Below are 21,783 nucleotides of genomic sequence, written 5' to 3'. Positions count from 1 at the left end.
AGGGGTCTACAGAGAAGCAGAGAGACCTAGCTGAGAATTTCTCTCTGCTAAACTCCCACAGCGCAGCAGCAGTGGTAGCTGCAGCCGAGCAGCAGGAACAGCTGCCATAAAAAGAAGGAAAAACCCAGTTCCTCTGTGCTTTCTGGGTTACCAGGGCTGACTTCTGGGATTGGGAAAGGCTGCTCAGCCTCAAGGACCAGGGACTAACACGGCCAGTTCTGCAGCACTTAGAAATAAGGGCCTGCTAGGGAGAACAGGCTGCTGGATGGAAGCCCTCCAGGACTCAGCTAGCAAAGGGGGAGCACAGTTTTGCTTTTTAAACTTTTGGAAGGTATTCTATTTCCAGGAAGGGTGTTGATTCTGGATTGTTCCATCAGGGAGAAAAGCAGCCAAGACAAGGAGCACTTTCACTGAGTAAGCTGAGTGCTGCCTTTCTCTTAGTGAGTGGGTCAAGTTGTCTTTTCTAAGCTGCTCCAAGCTAAGATGTGGCTTGTAGGACAAAGGTAGGGCTGGGCAAGAGTCCCTCCTGCCTTTGCAGGTGCAGCTGTACAGCTGTGCTTCAGCAGATGCAGTATCACAGCTGAGCCTCCTGACATGCGGTGTGTACCCTCAAGGTGTACCCCAGTGTGTGGCAGGTTTGTGGCACGGAAAAATGCTGCTTTTGGACTCCAGCTGCCAAAGTGGATCTAGGTGATGAATTGTGTGAATTAGCACAGCATCCCAGCGTGGTGGGGGTTGGAGGGGACCTCTAAGGATCATCTGGTCCAACCCTGCTGCTTAAAGCTGGGTCACCCACAGCAGCTTGCCCAAGATCAGAATGGCCGGGGCGGGGGGGTGGGTTTGAAATCTCCAGAGAAGGAGACTCCACAACCTCTCTGGGCAGCCTGCTCCAGGGCTCCAGTGCCCCCCCAGGCAAAATTTTTCCTTATGTTTAAGTGGAATCTCCTGGGTCCCAGCCTATGCATGTTGCCCATTGTCCTGTCACTGGGCACCACTGAGAAGAGTCTGGCCCTGTCCTCTTGACCTCCACTCTTTAGATACTGATCAGCATTGAGCAGACCCCCTCTCAGGCTGCTCTTTTCCAGGCTACACAGACCCAGGCCTCTCAGCCTTTCCTCATCACAGAGGTACTCTGGTGCACTAATCAGCTTTGCGCCCCTCCAGTTTCTCAGCCAGTTCCCTGGCCCTGTTGAACTGAAAAGCCTGGAACTGGACACAACACTCCAGGTGCAGCCTCACCAAGGCTGAGCAAAGGCAGAGGAGAATTTTCCTCAACCTGCTGGCCATGCTCTTCTCAATGCACCCCAGAATAATTTGCCTCCTTTGCCACAAGGGCACATTGCTGGCTCACGGCAAACTTGGTGACCACCAGGACTCCCAGTCCTGCTAGTTTGTTTGTCCCCAGCAAGCAGATCTGTGGCTGGTGGCTGGTTCAGGGGTGTCCATGATGTGGGTGTCAGGTGTGAGCACCCCGTGTGACCTCCCCACAAAACTCAGGTGCCAATAGAGCATGCAGCAAGAAGGCCCTTGGGGTCTCTGAGAGGATGGCTGTGGAGAGACAGGCTCCAGCTCTCCCTCTTCAGGGCACTTGGTGCAAGCAGGCGCCGGCTAGAGCGAGCGGCGCCTGGTCCTGGCCTCCTCAAACAGATAAGGGGCAGAGCAGCTGCTCCCGTGTGATTCCAGCCTCCCTAATCAGAAGATAAGGACAAACCAGGAAAGTGGCCTTGGGAAGATAGGGGGAGAGATGCAGCACCTGCAAAAGCAAAAGCCACCAAGAAAGTAAGCAGAGGTGTCACCAACCCCAAACAACGCGCTGCCATGCCTATAAAAGCCCCGGTCCGAGGCCTCGCAGACACCTCGCCCTTAGAGGTGCCCAACTCTCCGGAGCTCCCCAGTGCCCATCTCCAGACTGCCTGGCCTGCAGGACGCCCAGCCACGGATTGGTGAGATCTTATTATCGGGACCCTCCTCTCCCTCTGCTTTGCTTTGCTTGTGCCCACGTCCACTCCCCATCCCCTGCCCGCCGGCTGGTGGGCGGCTGCCGCTCGGCAGCAGCCACCTGTCTCTGCCTGGCCCTTCCCTTGCCACCAAGCTTGGCATCCCTCCTGGAGGCTTCTTGGGGGGGTGGGGTGCAGGGCAGCAGCCTTGCTCTGCAGGCGAGTTGGTGCTGGTGCTAAGTGTTATGGTAGCGTTGCTCTGAGTCGGTGTCGTTCCGCACCTCGGTCCCGTCACTATGATGAGCGATATCGTTAGCAACTGGAAGCTGGAGCAGTTTGTGCTCCAAAAGTGTCTTCCTCCCATTTGGTCACCGGGGGCCTTCCAGGGCCCGGAGGCGTACCATCAGCTGTGCCAGCAGTGGGAGAGCTGGGCGGAGGAGACCAAAAAACCCAAGCCCACAAACAAGTGTAAGAAGCGAGCAGCTTTGCAGGGTTTGTTGATGGTGAGCAGGGAGCTGTCAAAGTTGCTGAAGGAGGCTGTTGAGAATGTGCAGAAGCTGGAGCAGGACAAGGCTGAGCTCAAAATGCAGGTGGACAACCTGAGGGCAGAGGTGCAGGGCTTGTGCGGGGACTCTCTGCGCAGCGCAGTGGAGATCACCCGGCTGGAGAACAGGCTGGGCTATGAGAAGCTGAAAACAGAGGAGCTGGAGAAGGAGGTTGGCAAGTGGATCGGGGAGACCCATGATGCGCAGAGCGCGGTGCGGGCTGTCCTGCAGGATGCCCAGCGGGACCGGGTCACTGGGCCCGATCACAAGGTGTGCCACGCTAAGATCCAGGAGCTGCAGGCAGAGCTGGGAGTGTCAAGGGGCATCGTGGCTGCCATCCAAGGCAAGAAGATTCGGTTCGGGAACAGTGAGGGGGAGGATTCCGGGGACCCGCACCCACCCCACTATAACTATGAGGATGATGTGTGGGGTGCCAACGGCCCCACCAGGCCATCTCCCTACGCTCCTCTGCGGGAGGAGATGCACCAGGTGCAAGGAGGGGAGGCGGAGGCTTCCAAAGCTAAAAAGAGCCCCCCCGATGAGCCAGCCAGCCACAGCCCGCTGCAGACCATAGACACCAACAGGGCTATGCTCTGGTTTACCCCCGAGCAGCTCAAGGCAGTGGGGAAGATGCTGGGGCCGCTGACGAAGGACACAGCAGTCAACTGGCTGTCCAGGGCGCAGTGGCTGCCCAGGTGCCAGAGTGGCAGCTTGGTCAGTGACCTGATCGATGTGGTGAGAAAGTGCATGAAGCCGGAGGACTTCGCAGCACTGCCGGGGGACGTGCAGATGGGCAATGTGCAGGACATGGGGGTTGTCCAGCTGGCCGTACTGAAGGTGTTCTTCCCAGAGGTTAACCCCTTAGTGCTCTTCCACCAGGAGAAGCAGAGCCCCGAGGAGAGGCCGGATGCCTATGTAAACCGTAAGAAGATGCTCTACCAGATAGCAGGGCTGCCTGGCTCAAAGGACTCCCCCCTCAATTTCGACAGGCCTGAATTCAAGGAGCCCCTGGTGGTGGGGCTGACCCCCCCGCTGCGGGTGATTGCTGGTGGGGACGCGGCTAAAAAGCCGCTGCCGGAGCTGGAGCAGATCCTGAGCCAGAATTTTGAGCTGCAAAAGCAGGCATTCCCGGGGTACATGCCGGGGGGCAAGAAAGGGAAGACCTCAGCCATGTCCTTCCAAAATGCAGGGATGAGAAAAATGCAGGGAGACAACCGGAAAGATCCTGATGGCAAGGGTGGGGCAGGGAAGGAGAACCAGCAGGGGCTGAGGTTTCAGAAACTCAGCCCCTGGCGATCTGAGCTCAGGAAGCGCCTAATCAAATACGAGAAGCAGGAGGACATTGACGGCCTGCCGGACGCGGAGCTCCTCCGCAAGCTGGCCCTGCATGAGGACAAGAAGCACAGCAGCTCCAACCCCATTGACCCGGGGTCTAAGGCTCAGCAATAGGGCTGCCAGGCACCCGCATCGCCCCTCTTTGTGGCACCGATTAAGACCGATTCATGGGGGCGCCTGATAGTTGATGTAACTATTGGAGGAGGGGTGCTTGGACAAGTGATGGTGATTGACACTGGTGCCTCTTATTCTCTTCTCAACACTGCCACCGGCAAGGCCGGGCTCTTCCAGACCTCTGAAATGATTGAGCTGGTGGGGCCGAGCGGCCTCAAATCCTCAGTGCCCTTCACAGGGCCACTATCCTTTGAAATTGGGACTGCCAAAGGCTCTGAGAAATTTGGGAAAGTGGAGCTGAAGGGGAAGCTGGGGATTCTGGCCCTCTCGGCCCTGACAAAGATGGGGGTGGTGGTGGACCTGGCAAACCAGGCGCTGTTGCACTGCCCCCAGTGTGATGTGGCTGTCATCCCGGCAAGCCACAGGGTGATGGCCCTGGAAGCCCCCGAGCTCCTGGTTCACCCCGAGTGGGAGCCCCGAGTCAAACGGGTCACAGAGCAGTTCCCCCAGGTCTGGGCGAGGAGCAAGCTGGACTGTGGGCAGATTGATGCTGTTGTGGCAGTCAAGGGTCCAGATCCCCCTCCTCAGCTGCAGCCCTGGTACCCAGCTGAGGCCGAGGACAGCTTGTGGGCCACAGCCAAAACCTTGCTGGAGCAGGGGGTGCTGGTGGAGCAGCAGAGCCCCAGCAATGCCCCAGTGTGGCCCCTACAGAAAGCTGATGGCAAAACGTGGAGGCTGACAGTTGACTTCAGTGCCCTTAACCACCTCACCCCAATGCAGCCTTCCGCAGCAGCCAAATACCCTGACATCATGGCAGCCATCTCCCGAGGATCCAAGTGGTTCTCGGTGCTCAGCCTGACCAGCCCGTCCCTTGCCATCCCCTTGCATCCTGAGTGCTGGCACAAGTTTGCCTTCACCCTTAAAGGACGGCAATTTGCCTTTGCCCGACTCCCTCCGGGCTTCCACAATGCCCCTGCCATCTGCCACCTGCATGTGGGGAGGATGTGGGAGAGGCTTGGGCACCCAGAGTGCATCCTGTCCTGCGCTGGTGACATCCTCATCCACACCCGGACAAAGGAGGAGAACCTCGAGGTGCTGGCAGAGGTGCTGAAGGCTATCCAAAACACAGGGTTCAGGATCAGCCCCATAAAGGCCCAGCTGTGCTGGAAGGAGGTCTCCTACCTGGGGGTGACCCTGGGGGAAGAAGGGTGCTCACTGGAGAAGCAGAGGGTTGAGCTAATACAGAAGGTGTTGGCACCAACTGATGCCACCACCCTGAGGTCCTTCTTGGCTCTCCTGAGGTGCTCCCGGGATTTTGTTGAGGGCTACACAGAGAAAGTTGCCCCCCTCTGCCAACTCCTGAGGAAGGACACCCCTTGGAAATGGGGGCCAGAGCAGGATGAGGCGGTGAGGACCTTAAAGGAGAGTGTGGCACATGCCTCCATGCTGGTGCATCCCCGGGGTGACAGACCCTATGTCCTGCAGCTGGCCAGTGCCAGGAGTGGACTGCAGGCCACCTTGAGCCAGCAGCACGGTACCCACTTCCTCCCTGTTGCCCACGCCTCGCGCCTTCTGACGCCGGCCGAGCAGCAGTTCACTGACTATGAGAGGGAGGCCTCAGCCTTGACATGGGCCTTGCAGCACTGGGAGCACCTGGTAGGATCGGCCCCAGTGCTGCTGAGGACCTCCCACACCCCAGTAAGGTACCTCTTGTCGGGGAAGGGGGATGAGGGTCCCCTGTGCGGCCCCAGGCTGGCCAACTGGGCGCTGGCTTTGACCGACAAGGAGGTTGCCAGGCAGGCGGAGGAGCCCTGCTCTGGTGCCTACAGAGTAGTAATTGATGGAGAGAGGGATGGGGAGGAGCTGGGGTCCCCCCTAGCCAAGCCCAAGCCGCAAAGGCCACCCCTGTTTGAGAGTAGCCTCAGCCTGCAGGAGGCCAAGGACAGAGGCTATGTTCTGTGGTTTGTGGATGGGTCCAACTACTGCAGGGACGGAGTGGCCTACACCGGCTACGCTGCCATCAACCGCGGCTCCGGCCAGGTGCTGAAGGGGAAGTGCCTGCCACACTCCATCCAGGCTGCCGAGCTGGTGGCCCTGATGGTGGCCCTGGAGAACACACCCGCCGACCAGCCGCTGGCTGTGTTCTCAGACTCGGGCTGGGTGGTGCGGATGGTGCTGCAGTGGCTGCCGCGCTGGCGGGACAGGGACATGAAGTGCACAGATGGCAAACCTGTCACTTATGCCAAGAAGCTGCTGTACCTCACGAGGCTGGCAGAGCAGAGGGCACAGCCAGCCCAGATCATTAAGGTCAAGGCTCACAAGAAGGGGACAGAGGAAGCCAAGTGGAACAAGGAGGCAGACGCCAAAGCCAAGCAAGGCGCGAAGGAAGGGCTGATGTGGAAGGCGGGCAAGCCCTCAGAGAGCAGCCCCGTGTTGGTGGCTCCCAACAGACCCTGGGAGAGCGTGGACCTGCTGGCATTGCAGGCACAGGACCCCAGTATCCGGCAGTTAGTGCAGGGCAGGGAGTATAAAGGGTGCAAGGTGTGGAAGGATGTCTCGGGGTTGGTGCTGGCGCGGAGGGAGGGGGCAGACTTCCCAGTGTGGGTGGTGCCTGACCTTGTCCGTATGGAGCTGGTGGCCCTGGCTCATGAGCAGGGGCATTTGGGAACAGACAAGACCATGGTGAGGCTGCAGGGTGCTGGGTGGTGGCCTGAAATGAGAGAGGACGTGGAGAGGTATGTCAGTAACTGCCTGACGTGTGCAGCAAACAATCCTGATGCCAAAACAGCTAAAGCCCTCCTGGGCCACCAGAGGATTTCTGGTCCATGGAGCAAGCTGCAGATGGAGTTTATTGGCCCTCTGCCCCAGACAGCCTATGGGAACAGGTACTGCCTGGTGATCACTGACCACTACACCAAGTGGGTACAAGCCTTTCCAGCTCGAAACAGCACAGCCAGTGCAGCAGCCAAGATCCTGGTAGAGCACATCTTCTCCCAGTGGGGTGTCCCAAAGCAGATCGACTCAGATCATGGCCAGCGCTTCATTGCAGAGGTCACAAAAGGGGTGTGCCAAGCCCTGGGCATCAAGCAAAAGCTTCACATCACAGGGCATTTCCAGAAGCCAGGCATGGCAGAGGGACCCAACCAGCCACTGAAGACAGCACTGGGGAAACTTGTGAACCAGCAAAGGAAAGCGTGGGATCAGAAGCTCCCACAGGTCCTGCTGGCACTACGGGGGGCCATGGCATTTCAAGCACCTCCTGCCCAAAAGCTGCCTCCTACACGAGACACGAAGCCGCCAGGACAGTGGTGGCAAAGCGGAGAGCTGCCAGATGAACTGCAGCCCCGTGTGCTGATGGACAGGTGGGTCCAGAACATGCTGAGGACAGTGCTGGCCACCTACCACCAGCTCGCCTCGGTGCAGGACATCAACATCCCCAAGGTGGATAAACAGCTGGGAGCGCTTCTGCGCCCTGTGGAGTGGAACACAGGGGACCTGGTGCTGTACCGGGCAGTGAGCGAGAAGAATCAGGTCCTGGGGCCCAAATGGCTGGGGCCCGTTAGGGTTGTGAACAAGGCCAGCCCCTCCACCTACCAGGTAGAAATCAGAAAGGGGGCAAAAAGGCAGGAGAAATGGCTCCACTCTTCACAGCTAAAAGTATGGAAGGGAAATTAACGGGGCTGGAGAGCCCATCTTGCTTGTCTTTTGCAGATGAAGGAGGATGGAAGGCGATGGCGACCAGCGGCACGGGCGAGCTTCGCGGCATCACCAGCCCTGTTCGTGCTGCGGGGAAAATGCTTTCAAATTTCTGCTTGCAGCATTTGCTTTGCTCTCTGGTATGTGCACAGCGCTGAGCACACCGCATGCCCAACCCACCTACCAGCACCTCAGACTGAAAGTGAGTCGTTCCCACTCAGAGAGGCACCCCACAACACAGGCCACAGCCCAGCACAGGGTCAGGAGGTACACAGACACTGAGAGAGATTGGCCTTGGTCTCAAGCTTACATCAGATCCACAGGGAGCATGGGGTTAAACTCTAACAAAGGCTTAAATCTCTCCACCGTGGTTATGCACGGGAAGGAGGTCTACTTGGAAAAGGAATGGATGTGGGACAGCACAAATAGGCTCCCACAGCTGCTGGGCCAGCTGGGCCAAGAAATAAAGGTAGGGTGCAGGGTAATTAATGGCTCCAGTTACCAGCAGGTGACCCAAATCTCAGTGACAGAAGCAGAAAGTCAGAAAAATCAGAAAAAAAACTGTGCCATAGAAAACTCTGACTGTTGGTGCAATTTTACTTTGGTCCAGCCAGTCTTCGTGGTCTGCCTCTGGGCCCAGAACAGCGTGGGCCTGTCCTTTAAATTCAAGATTGGCACCACGACACCCTTCATTGCTGCCCTTAAGATCTCAAAGTGCCATTTTTTGGCCTGGCATGCAGCCCAATACGCTGAAGTTGGCAATCAAGTCAAACTGGAAATTGAATACTCCCAAGAGGGTGTAACTGATCCTGTGCAAATCAATGGCACTGCTGTGACTGTCACTGCCCCCAGCAGCCACAGGTGGGTCCTGCCACTCACCTGCTTCTGCCAAAACAAAACTCTCGACAGATCTGAAGTAGGCACAGAGGCTTTCTGGTACAAGCAGGATGGACGCTGTCCACACCAGCTCGTAAACTTCCAGGTGTGGTGCCGAGGAAACCTGAGCGTAGAAATGTCCCCTGAGCTTGGAGGGAAGTGGTGGGTAGAAGGCCCTGACGGCTTTAGAAAGGACTTGACCATCCTCCCTGTCCTGCGTCCCTTCATTTCCAAAATAGGCCCCTATGTGGTAAAGAAAAACCACGTCCAAGAGCTGCTGACTGGGCCTGTACGCTCCCTGAAGAAGGTGGTGCTGTCGCTGGCGACTGTTAACATTTCATCTGTCAGGCCACACTGCACCCCTTTCCTGTCCACTCTTCACACTGGCTGGCTGGCGTGGCTCCACAGCCGCTCCCTCCAGGGCACCCGAGCCAGAAGAGACCTGCTGGCCTCAGTGCTGGGAGGAGGAGGTGCCGGGCTGGGAGTCCTCAACAGTATGAACGCTGAGGTCTTGGCCAACAAGCTGGAGGCTGTCACCTCAGGTGTGCAGGGCGTCTTTAACCCCCTGAATTCATCTCTGGCCAGCCTTGGGATGGGGCAGTGGCTCGTGTCAGAGGTGTTGCCCACCTGGGAACAAATAAATGAGAAAGACCACCAGCTGCTGTTGCGAGCGCTGGGCATTGAACAAAGTAATGTCTCCCTTGCTCTCAGCTGCATCCAGGCCCAGATGTGGGTGCAGAGTGTCGTTGCAGGTATCCTGAGAGACGGTGAAAGCGGCGTCCTCCCCACCGAGATCCGGAAGATCGTGTGGGACGCAGCCACAGAGAAGGAGCGGCAGCTCCAGGCCTGGTGGAGGCTCGTCAACTTCACCCATGACCAGGTCCTCAATGCAGTCATCGCCCACGTCCTGACTGTGGCAGAGGCTCACATTGAGAAGGTCTACCCCATTGTGGCCCTTGGGGTGAACACAAACGGATCTGTGGTGTACCCTCTGGAGCACCGCATGTGGGCGAGGGTGTGGGGTGGGAAGTGGCAGTCGGTAGATTTGGAAGCTTGCATTCTGGAAAGGGGGCTGGGCTTCATCTGCGAGGATGACGCCCTCAGGGCCAGCGACGTTTGCTTTGACACCAAAGAGGGGGTGTGCCACTTCGAGATCAGTCCCCACAGCAGCAACAGGACCGTGCTGGTGTATGTGGGGAAGGGTTGCGTGTGCTTCAGGACCACCTGTGCACATGTGCAGATCAACCACCTCTATAACCAGACCGTCTTCAACGACTCCAACACCTGCGCTTGCAACGTAGCTGTTATCAGAGGCTGTGATTTCATCTATAGAGCGCCTGTGCTTACTAGCCAGTTACTAATCAGAAACTACACCTTGTACCGCAGTGTGACCCCCACTCCCATAGGCATGGACTTGTCGCTTGTCAAAGAGATGCTAGAGCATGCAAGCCTGCAACAGCTGCTCGAGAACGCCAAGGCAGAAGCTCGCAAGATCCTCATCACCGTGCACCACGACGGCAGAGCCATCAAGCAGGTGATGGAGCGGATTAAGAGGGTGGGAGAGCACCGCTGGTGGGAAATGTTCTTCGGCTGGTCCCCCACAGCCACCAGCGTCTTCAACGCGCTGCTGCACCCTGTTGTGGTTATTCTGCTCATGCAGACCTTCCTCTGCCTCACCATGATAGCCATTTGCTACTGGATCAGGCAGATGAAGCTCTGCATTGAGAGCCAGGTGAAAAGACTGGGGCTGGCCAAGCGCCTCCTACCATAGCCAAGGGCAAGACTGGGTTGGCCTCTGTGTCTGCCACCAAGAAGAACTTCCAGCTCCGCTGCTGGCTGCAACCCAGCAGGCGTTGAGCGGTGGAGACATATGTCATACCAGACCTTGGCATGAGGGATGGCCTTCTCTGCTATACAGAGAGCCATCCAGGAGGGGAGGGCAGGCCAAGCAGCCTGCCACTGGCATGGGTCACAGAATGGTTGAGGTTGGAAGACACCTCATGAGATGACCCAGTCCCACCTGCCCTGCTCAAGCAGGGTCACCTAGAGCAGATAGCCCAGGACTGTGTCCATTTAGGCACTAACTATCTCCAGAGATGGAAACTCCACAACCTCTCTGGGCAGCCTGTTGCAGTGTTTGATCACCCTCACAGTAAAATGCATGAGTTAGCATAAGTAACCTGCCTTTGAACCTCCCAACCCCAAATGCTAAGGTGGAGAAGCTGCTCTGTGTGATTTAAGACTCCTTAAGCAGAAAAGAAGGCGATAAGGAAAGCCAAGGACAGTGTCTTTGGAAGGAAAGACAAGGGAGTGTAATGCCTGAGCGTGGAAATGCACCCACTGCAGATGGCAGAGGTGTTTCCAGCCTCGAGGACTTGGAAAGATGATAAAAGATGAACAGAACGAAAGATCCTGTAACCACCTTGGACTTAGAGGAACTGAATCCACATGGACCTTTGCAGCAACCACCTCCAGGCTCCTAAGACTTCCAGGCTGCCTGGCCAACAGCTTGGTGAGCTCTTGTTCTGGAGCCTGTCCACCGCTGCTTTGCTTTGCTTAGCTGAACATGTACTCAATAAAGTCTGTGTTAGAGGATGGCTCTGCTCAGTCACTGCCTGCTCAGCCGCTCACTGCCCAGGCTGCACTGCCAAAGAGAGATCCTGGTGAGAACAGCTGTGAGGTTTTTGCCTGTCAAGGCCAAAACCCTTCACTTGCTTTTTGTCTGCTGAACATTCGCTGGCATACAACAGTTGCTGCTGTGGGCTGAAGGGTGAGGCTCTGAGATGCTGCAAAAACCCACTCCCCTTTAGCATTCTGCCTCTCCTGACCTCACCTCCCTGCATATGAAGCTCAAAGGAGCCTTAAAATACACACAGGGTGTCCAAATGATTTCAGAGCATTGGCAATTTCAAAACATAACTCGAGCACCTCCTTTCCAGCTCATGGGTCTGATCTCATCTCACAGGAGATGCTCACTCTGAGAGCACTTTTTTCATGCAGACAAAAAGTCCTTTGCAATCCAGGCTGAAATAAAGAGGTTAAAGAATCGCCCTTTGAGCCAGCAGGAACTGCTGAGAAAGGAGCTAGAGCCTCACTTGTCACAGCCATGGGCTAGGAAGCTCAGGGGTGGCACAGGGCCACAGCAAGTTTCTGTCACAGAACAGTGAGGCTTCCCCGTGTGGGTCTGACACAAGCACTGCTCCCAGGCGCACACCCTGGGACGGAGCTCGTGAGAAGATGAGTGAACAAATCACCATCTGAGAACACAGAAATGCCTTTTCCCCACCAAGTGCCACCAAAAGATCCCCTTCACCCTTGGCATGGGAGGCTGACCTCTGTCCCCAGCCCTTCAAACTGTCTGTGCCTGTCCCCTCCTATGCTCTGCTGCTCTCCTCATGTCACTCACACAAAACTCAGCAATTTTGGTTTCCTGCTTGCTAACACCCAGCATGTTCCATGAGAATGAACTACTCTGTGGATCACCATCCTTTGGCTGACAGAGTGCATTGGAAGGGACCCTGAAAGGGCCTCTGGTGCAGTGTCCCTGCAGGCAGCAGGGACACCTCCAGCTTGAGCAGGTTGCCCCCGGAAACACATCCAGCCTGATCTTCAGTGGCTCCAGGGACAGAACCTCCAACACCTCCCTGGGCAGCCTGTGCCAGTGTCTCACCAGCCTCACTGTGCACAACTTCCTCCTCATGTCCAACTGGACTTTGCTCTGCTCCAACTCCAAACCATTGCCCTTTGTCCTATCCCCACAGGCCCTTCTGAACAGTCCTTCCCCAGCCTGCCTGCAGGTCCCCTTTAGGTACTGAAGTGCAGCTCTGAGGTCTCCCTGGAGCCTTCTCTTCTCCAGGCTGAACAGCCCCAACCCTCCCAGCCTGTCCCCCTTGGGGAGGTTCTCCAGCCCTCTGAGAATCTTTGTGGCCTCCTTGTGGACCTGCTCCAGCAGCTCCAGGTCCCTTGTATTTTTGGGGAGCCTGCAGGGTAAGAGGGAACTGCACGAAATTCTCATTATTCCTCTTCCATCCTGGCCATGCTCCTGGACAGTGGAGCACAGTAGGGTCCAGCCCCAGGACAATGGTGCAGCCACAGGGAAGGGGCCTACTGCCCACAGCCAGGTTCCAGCAGAGGCAGAGACCACAGCCCTTTGGTTAGGGTAAACCCATCCAGCTCCCCCAGGCACTGCTCTTCCTTTGTCGCCACACACCCAGGAAGGCTCTTTTCACAGCAGCTGCGGCACCGCTGTGGCTGTGGCAGACCTGGGCTTGCACTGAGCCTTTGTTTTGCCAGCGGGTTCAGTCCATCCTGTAACAGATTCAACCCAAACTCAAAGCTTTTCAGGACAAGTGGATAACTATCACAATCGTACTTACTCCTCGCTATCTTTGCTCTTGCCTCCAGCCCTCTAGAGCAGTCAAGAGCCTGCCTGTGCAGAAGGTGCAAGCCATGGGAACTCCCAGGCCACCTGCAGCACAGCAGCTTGCCCAGTTCCATGCTGGCAGATGGAAGGGGCAAGCCCAGCCTGGCTGCTTCTGCTGAGGCACATCCCCAGCCCCACCGGTCCTATGGCTGCAACTCACATTTGAGACACTCAGGGGCTGAGGTGCTGCTGCACAGCAATTTTGACTCAGGTGGAACCAGTGATGTAAAAATCAGCCTGGGGGGAAGCCCAGACATGCTGGGGTCCTCTGGAGAGACTGCAAACAGCCCGCATGGGACAGGAAGGCAGAGCACCTGCTCATCCCTGGCTGTTTCATGGGACTGCAGGGATATTCTCTTGTTTCTCCTGGTGTGATGGAGCCTTCCTGCTGCTGCAGAAGATCCTGTGGCTGGAATTGCCACAGCAGGTCCTCCTTCCCAAACACGCGGAGCTGCTACTACCTCTGGAGCACAGATCTGGGCCGACAGCCTGAAGTTGTGCCAGGGGAGGGTAAGGTTGGAGATGAGGAAAAATTTCTTTGCTGCAAGAGTGGTCAGGGATTGGCAGAGGCTGCCCAGGGAGGTGGTGGAGTACCCATCCCTGGAGGTGTTCAATAACTGTGTGGCCATGGCACTTGAGGCCATGGTTTGGTGGCCATGGTAGGGTTGGGTTGATGTTCGGGCTCAATGATCTTAGAGGGCTTTTCTACCCCAAACAGTTGTGTGATTCTGTGACTTCTCCCTCAAGCAGACTGAGGTCTGTTCCTCACACTGGTCCTGGGACAGGAGTGCACACCTTGCCAGGTAACCCACACCTTGCTTTGACTACTGAGAACCTGTTTGTGCAGCTGGACACAGACTGGCAGGCCTGGGTCTCCCAGCTCATCTGCCTGGAGAAGTCCATGGATGCTGCCCTGCTCCCTGTGGTCACCTACAGAACAGGGAGGGGACTGTAACCATTGCATCCCTTTCCATCCCCCAGGCAGATGAAGGTTTATCACAGAATGAGAGTTCTGTCAGGGTTGGAAGGATCCTCAAGGGTCATCCAGTTCCAACCCCTTGCCATGGGCAGAGACACCTCACACTAGAGCAGGATGCCCAGAGTCATACCCAGCCTGGCCTTAAAAACATCCAGGGATGAGGCTTCCACCACCTCTGGTATGACACTGAAGGTCTTGGCTGATGGCAGCACAGTAAAGAAGGAAAATGGGAGTGCAACCGCCTCCCACTGGCACTGTGCACTTTAACCCCTCCTTTGGATTTCCCATGCAATTCCAGCAATTCTTCCAACATTATCCCTCCAACGGTGTCCAAAGGCTTGGCACGGCAATGCTCTGTCTTGGCTGGGCACGCAGTACCAACACAAACATCTGCAGCTCAGGCAGTGCTGGGCAGAGGGGAACACAGCCAGGGCAGACACCTCCTGCCAGAGCCAAGTGCTGCTCTGTGGGCAGGCAGCCAAGCACCAGGGCTCCTTCAGCAAATGCTGCCAAGGCAGAGCAGCCCTTACAGCTCCCCCGGGGAAGCACACAGACAGTGAGTGCCATCAGCAAGGGCAACGACTGCAGCACTGCCACAGCCACCCCTCTGCTGATGGAAGATCAGAAGATTCAGACCTGGAGGCTTAATACAAGAGGCCCAAATATCCTTTTTACAATCACAGAATCATTAAGGTTGGAAAAGACCTCTGAGATCATCAAATCTACACAACACCTCCACGACCACTGCACCATGTCCTGAAGTGACACAGGTTTTGAACACCTCCAGGGCTGGGGACTCCACTGGCTCCCTGAGCAGCCTGTTCCAATCCCTGACCTAATTTCTAACCTAGACCTCTCCCGGTGCAGCCTGGGGCCATTACCTCCCGTCCTGTCGTTGGTCACCTGGGAGAGGAGGCCAAAACTGGTCTCACTGCAACCTCCTGTCAGGGAGCTGTAGAAAGCAATGAGGTCTCCTCTCAGCCTCCTCTTCTTCAGGCTAAGAATTGTTTAGGATGGGAAAGACCTTTATCATCAAGTCCAACTGTAAACCTAACATGGCCAAGCCCACAATTAAACACCTGAACACCCTAAACACCACATCTACACTCTTTTAAATCCCTCCAAGGATGGGGACTTCATCCTTGTCCTAGACAGCCTGTTCCAGGGCTTCACTTCCTCTTTGGGGAATAAATTGCTCCTAATATCCAAACTAAACCTTCCCTGGTGCAACTCGAGGCCATTTCCTCTCGTTCTACTGCTTGTTACTTGTTAAAGAGACCAGTTCCCACCTGGCTCTGGTGTCCTCCCAGGGGCCTGTAGAAAGCAAGGTCTCCCCTCAGCCTCCTTTCCTCCACACTGAACACCCCTAGTTCCATCAGCCACTTCTCACTTACACCTCAATGTTTTTCTTGGAGAGGGCCAAAAACTGAAGCCAGTACCACTGATCACTGCACCACCTTTGGTTTGCAGTGCTAGGCAGTGCACTGTCCTCAACACTAAACCCCTGGCCCGGAGTGCAGATGCTCATTTAGGAGCAGTGTCAAGACTGCTTAGACAGCACTGGGGCAGGCTTCCATTTGTTGATTGCTCTGAAGCCTCCTGGGGCTGTCAAACATCACATGAGCACACCCTAAAATGTGAACAACAAGGCCAAGTGCAAGGACCTGAACCTGGGTTGAGGCAACAAATTCAGATTGAGTGAGGAGTAGCCTGGAGAAGGCCTCGGGAGTGTCAGTTGGTGCCAAGGTGCCCAGCAGCCAGCACTGGTGGCTGCAGCCCAGAGCCAGCTGTGTGCTGGCTGCAGCCAGAGCAGGGAGAGCAGCAGCACAGGGAGGGGATTCTGCCCCTCCAATCTGCTCTGCCCTCACCTGCAGCACTGCCTCCAGCTCTGGGGCCCCCGACACAAGAAGGATCTTGGAGAGGGTCCAGAGGAGGCCACAAAGATGATCAGAAGGCTGGAGAAGCTCTGCTGTGGGGACAGACTGAGAGTTGGGGCTGTTGAGCCTGGAGAAGGCTCCAGGGAGACCTTAGAGCTGCCTTCCAGTGTGTTAAAGGGCTCCAGGAGAGTTGGGGAGGGACTTATGACAAGGGCTGAGAGTGCCAGGATGAGGGACAATGGATTGAAACATGAAGAGGGGAGACTGGGACTGGAGATGAGGAAGAAATTCTTGGCAGTGAGGGTGGTGAGACACTGGCACAGGTTGCCCAGGGAGGCTGTGGATGTGTCCTTCCTGGAGCTGTTCTGGGCCAGCTTGGATGAGGCCCTGAGCAAGTTGTGCTGGTGGGAGGTGTCCCTGCCCATAGCAAGGTGTTGGAACGGGATGGGCTTTGAGGTTGCTTCCAATCCAAGCCATTATCTGACTCCATGAATCTATGAACAACTCCAAATCCATCTCCCCGAGGCCTGCCCGTGCATTGTCCATGCTCTCCACTAGCAGCCACTGCAGCAACGCTACAAGGATGCCTGCTTGCCTCTGCTCCCCTCAGCAAACAGCACCAGAGCAGCCCAGAAATCGCTGCTAGGCATAGCTAAAAAAGACTGACTTGCCCTAGCAGCACATCTACCAAGGGACAAGGCAGCACTGCCACAGCAGCAGGGGGGGTCTGTCCTCACTGCACGCTTGCTCACAATCCTGCCAGTACTCTTAACCCAGCCAGCTGCTAGGGCTAACACAGGGGAGGAAAATCACGACTGAAGACCTTGTAGGTAGAGATGAAAGTTGGAGAGGCCACGCAGCAGGGCTCCAGATGAACACCAGCTTGAGGATGTTGCCTGAACCTCCTTTTCTTCACCAGCTGCTGCCATTTGCTGTTGCGTTTGGAATGCAGAGCAGAAAGACTAAAGGCAACTGTGCCCCGGGGTATGCACCCCACACCCGGCCAGCCCCGCTGGCAGCTGTGTGCAGGCAGCTGTGCCAGCCCTGCTCAGGCTGGGCCACACAACACCTTCACCACAGGTGGGCACACAGCACCCCTGAGCCCCTGCGGCTGCTGCCTGCGGTTGCACTGCTTTGTTTGCAGAGCTAGGAAGAAACCAAACAATAGAGCTGTGAAGAGAGCAGCAGGCAGGCAGCTGAGCAGCCTGGGGAGGAGATTTTCTTAAACAAAGGCTCTCCCATACAACCCTCTCATTGTGAGGGCAATTCGAAGGGAAAGGGGACAAAGAATCATAGAATCACAGAACCGTTTGGGCTGGAAAAGCTCCCTGAGATCATCCAATCCAACCATCAACTCAACCCTACCATGGCCACCAAACCATGTCCCAAGGTGCCATGGGCACACCTTTCTTTGACACCTCCAGGGATGGGGACTGCACCTCCCTGGGCAGCCTCTGCCAATCCCTGACCACTCTTGCAGTAAAGAATTTTTTCCTCATCTCCAACCTAACCCTCCCCTGGCACAATTTCAGACCATTTCCTCTCCTTCTGTCACCTGAGACTAGGGAGCAGAGACCAATGTCCACCTCATTGCAACCTCCCTTCAAGGAGTTGCAAAGAGCAATGAGGTTTCCCCAGTGAGGTCCAGGTTGGATGGGAGGAACAATTTCTTCCCCATAAGGGTTGCCAAGCTGCCCAGGGCAGTGGTGAAGTTACCATGCCTGGAGAGGTTTCAAACCCATGCAGATGTGGTGCTGAGGGACATGCTTTAGTGGTGACCTGGCAGTGCTGGGTTAAGGGTTGATGATCTTCAAGGTCTCTTTCAGCCAAAACTATTCTCCGGTTCTGTGATGCAGAAAGCCCCCCAGGTTCTGCCACCTGCTCTGCAGGCTTGGGCTCCATTTGCATGCAAAGTCACAGCCTGGTGAGAACCTAACCTGTGTGCACACTGTGCTGCTCCAGTGTCCTGCTCACCCCTGACATGGAAGAATGACAAGCGACAGGAATAGCCATTTCTGCTGACTACCAAGGGCAGGCTCTGCCACTGCTGCCCGGAAATGGCATCACCAGAGCCTGGCAGAGGGCAGCTTCAAAAGCCACCCTGGGAGGCTGCAGGTTCCCAGGCAGCTGTGGTTGAGCCCATGGAGCTGCGTTGAGAAGGCAGGTGGTTTGGGAACACCGAGCAGCTAGCTGTGGGGAACCCAGCTGCATTCGCAGTGCTTGTCAGGGCAGTGAGCAGCCCCAGCTACTGCACTGGAAAGGTCCCTGTGAGACCTCTCCTCCCTCCCCCACACACAGCTTTCGTTTACCCACAGCTGCCAGCGTCCACTTTTTTCACACTCCCCACAGTGAGATTCTGGTTGCTTGAGAGAAACAGATCTGAGCCTGTAAGTGCAGGAAGGGTTCTGTGAGCTGAGGGCCTGTGGTTTTGCTTGCTGGTGTTGAGCATCAGTCCTGTGGTGAAGCCCAAGTGCAGGGACAAAAGGTGCTCACCACACTGTGCCTGGCACTGCAAGCAAGGCACACTGCCAGTAAAGTCAGCAGCCTGTGTGCCTGTTTTAGAATGCCTGGCATGTAGGCAGCCAGCAGCACAGGCTTGAAGGGGCAGGAAGGAGGCAATCAGGGCAGACATCACTATTTATGACCTTGGAAAACTGGCTGCCACTTAGCTAAAATAGAGCTGTGAGTCACTTCTGCTGAGCCTTATCTGCAGCACCTCCATCACTGACTCATCATCTCTTCCAGCAGAACACGGTAAGAACACATCTGCTGGGAACTTACCCTTCACGTTTGCCCCCAGCAAACTTTGTTTAGAGCAAAACTGCAAGCACCTTCCAGAGGGTGGACGAGGAGTTCAGGTACAAGCCAGGAAGGCTCACTGAAGCCAGCCCAAACCACCTCCTTGTTCTGCTAGCTCACGCTCTTAGCATAGCTCCAGAGTTCAGCTCCTACAAGTGAAGCTCTTACCTCAACAGCTGCTAAGTTGGCAGTTTCCGTCCAGCGAGCCTGTGCCTTGCATACAAGGGCAGTACTGCAGCCTGGCATTGCCATCTGCTGGAGGTCTGCTTTCTTAGACAGAACTCCTGAGGACAGGATATGGACCTCACTGCATGGAGCAAGGGGGCCCTGCTAACAGTAGTGAAAGGTACGGCCCAGGCCTGCCAGAATGAGTGGCAGAAACACCAAAGGCGCTGTGCTGGGCCCTGTACTGTTCGCTGTCTTCATCAATGACACTGACAGCGAGACTGAGGCACCCTCAGCAAGCCTGCAGATGGCACAAAGCTGAGTGGTGTGGTTGAGAAGAGTGAAGGATGGGATGGTGCCATGCAGAGAGACCTGGACAGGCTGGAGACATGAGATCAGGTGAACCCCAGGGGGTTCAACAATAGCAAGTGCAAGGTCCTGCACCTGGATTGAGGCAACCCTCGATATCAATCCAGGCTGGGGATGATGAGGCTGAGAGCAGCCCTGCAGAGGACGACTTAGAGGTGTTGGCGGGGGAGGAGCTCGACAGGAGGCAGCAATAGGCACTGGCAGCACAGAAGGCCAAGGGCAGCCTGGGCTGCATCCAAAGCAGTGTGTGCAGAGCTGGAGAGAGGGGATCCTGCCCCTTGCTCTGCTGAGATCTCACCTGCAGGGCTGTGTCCAGCAATGGACCACCCACATAAGAGAGCTAGACCTGCTGGCGAGGGTTCAGAGGAGGCCATGCTCAGAGGGCTGGAGAACCTCTGCTGTGGGGACAGGCTGAGAGTTGGGACTGTTCAGCCTGGAGAAGAGAAGGCTCCAGGGAAACCTTAAAGCTGCATTTGAGTATCTGAAGGGGACCTACAAGACGGCTAGGGAGTAACAGTAGGACAAGAAGCAATGGTTTGAAACTGGAGCAAGGCAGATTTAGGTTGGACATCAAGAGGAAAGTCGGCACAGTGAGGATGGGGAGACACTGGCACAGGCTGCCCAAGGCTGTGGTTGAGGTCCTGGAGACATTCAGTCTCACAATGCCTAGCTGGCTGAACTGGGTGTCCCAGGGAAGCCATTCTTTGCCTTTCCTGGGAGAGGCTGCAGTGCTGCCCATGGAATTATCACAGCCCTGAGTAGGAGAGAGGGCTGGAAAAGCTCCCTGGTACCACTGCAGGGTGATACAAGCCGCCTGTAGCTGGCAGTTTCCAACAGCCTGCAGCATCAGTAGAATCATAGAATCAAACAGGTTGGAAGGCATCTCCAAGATCATCCAGTCTGACCTACCCATTCAGTGCAACCCATCCAACCAAGATCATCCATCCCTGGCCAGTCAACCAGACCATGGCACTAAGTGCCCCAGCCAGGCTTGGCTTCAACACCTCCAGCCACAGCTACTCCATCACCTCCCTGGGCAGCCCATTCCAATGCCAATCACTCTCTCTGCCAGCAACTTCCTAACAACATGCAGCCTAGACCTGCCCTGGCACAGTTCAGGCTGTGTCCCCTTCTTCTGGTGCTGCTTGCCTGGCAGCAGAGCCCAACCCCAGCTGGCTACAGCCTCCCTGCAGGCAGCTGCAGGCAGCAATGAGCTCTGCCCTGAGCCTCCTCTGCTGCAGGCTGCACACCCCCAGCTCCCTCAGCCTCTCCTCACAGGGCTCTGCTCCAGGCCCCTCCCCAGCCTTGCTGCCCTTCTCTCAACACCTTCCAGCACCTCAGCATCTCTCTGCAATGGAGGAGCACAGAACTGGACACAGCACTCCAGGGGTGGCCTGAGCAGTGCTGAGCACAGGGGCACAAGAACCTCCCTTGTGCTGCTGCCCACACTGCTCCTGAGCCAGCCCAGGATGCCATTGGCTCTGATGCCCACCTGGGCACACTGCTGCCTCCTCTGCAGCTCCTCTCTGCCAGCGCCCCCAGCTCCCTCTCTGCCTGGCTGCTCTCAGCCACTCTGGCCCCAGCCTGTAGTGCTGCTTGGGGTTGCTGTGGCCAAAGTGTAGAACCTGCACTTGGCCTTAGTACGCTCTAACTTAACTGCACTTAATACGTTCTGAGCCCATGCCTTGCCCAAGTAAAGCAGGTAAAAGCAGCTGGGGGTGTGAGGGATGAGGATCCCTCAGCAGAGCAGCAGGGGCTGAGGAATGCCAGGGGAAGAGTCCTTAGAAGCCAGAGAGGCATGCAATTGCTGAGCAGTGGAGAAGAGCCACTGGAGAAAGCACAGGCATTGCCAGGCTCTAATACCAAGGCAGGGACAAGGACAAGGCCTTGTGCCAGTCCCTGACCACTCCTCCTGTACAGCACTTTTTCCTAATCTCCAACTTAAACCTCCCCTGGCAACCTGAGGGGTTCTAGCACCCAAGACTAGGGAGGAAAGACCAATCCCCACCTCACTGCCAGCTCCTTTCAGGGAGCTGTAGGGACCACCACCAGAGACTTCTAAGTGGGAGAGAGAGAAGAGGATTTTCCCACTTTCCCACTGTAACCTGCTGCTCCCACAGGTGCTTACCACCCAAAGCCAGGCTGTTTCCAGTGCACGCCATGGCACTGAAGTCACTAAAGATGTAGATTTCCACCAGAACATTTCCAAATTTGGCTCAAATCACAGAATCATGGAATTGTTTTGCTTGGAAGAGTCCTTCAGATCAAGTCTAACAGTTAACCCAACACTGCCACGACATAACTGAACTGTTTGCAAAGGCCTGCAGGGAAAGGACGAGGGCAATGGCTGCAAACCAGAGCAGGGCAGATTGAGATTGGATATGAGGAACAAGTTCTGCCCCAGGAGGCTGCTGGAACACTGCAACAGGTTGCCCAGGGAGGTGGTTGAGGCCCCATGTCTGGAGATACTCAAGGTGAGGCTGGAGAGGGCTGTGGGCAGCCTGATGCTAGTGAAGGATGTCCCTGCTGAGTGCAGGGTGGTTGGGCTGGATGAACTTTGGAGGTCCCTTCCAAACATTCTATGATTCTCTGATTCTAAATCATGTCACTCAGCACCTCATCTCCAAGGTTCCTCAGCACCTCCTTCTCTTGGGCCTGGCATAAGCCC

General features: G+C 56.1%; 1 protein-coding gene across 2 annotated transcripts; it reads left to right on the top strand.

Moving 5' to 3' along the window:
* The first annotated feature begins 1,841 nt into the window (after positions 1-1,841).
* Positions 1,842-11,098, top strand: LOC135179645 (uncharacterized). 2 transcript variants are annotated; one of them, XM_064151691.1, is made up of 3 exons: positions 1,842-1,943; positions 7,643-7,767; positions 9,215-11,098. In XM_064151691.1, the coding sequence occupies exons 2-3, from the start codon at positions 7,643-7,645 to the stop codon at positions 10,272-10,274; spliced, it is 1,185 nt and encodes a 394-aa protein (XP_064007761.1). In that variant the 5' UTR covers positions 1,842-1,943; the 3' UTR covers positions 10,275-11,098. The 2 variants fall into 2 exon arrangements, with proteins under 2 accessions (XP_064007761.1, XP_064007760.1); XM_064151690.1 differs by lacking the exons at positions 1,842-1,943; positions 7,643-7,767 and having other exon boundaries at positions 7,770-11,098.
* The last annotated feature ends 10,685 nt before the right edge of the window (positions 11,099-21,783 follow it).

This window comes from Pogoniulus pusillus, chromosome 11 (assembly GCF_015220805.1).
Source record: "Pogoniulus pusillus isolate bPogPus1 chromosome 11, bPogPus1.pri, whole genome shotgun sequence".
Classification (NCBI taxonomy): Eukaryota; Metazoa; Chordata; class Aves; order Piciformes; family Lybiidae; genus Pogoniulus; species Pogoniulus pusillus.
This window is presented reverse-complemented; position numbering and strand designations above follow the sequence as displayed.

What these genes read in the sequence shown, in the direction of transcription:
- LOC135179645 (XM_064151690.1), top strand. Translation starts at nt 7,770, where the DNA reads ATGTGCACAGCGCTGAGCACACCGCATGCCCAACCCACCTACCAGCAC.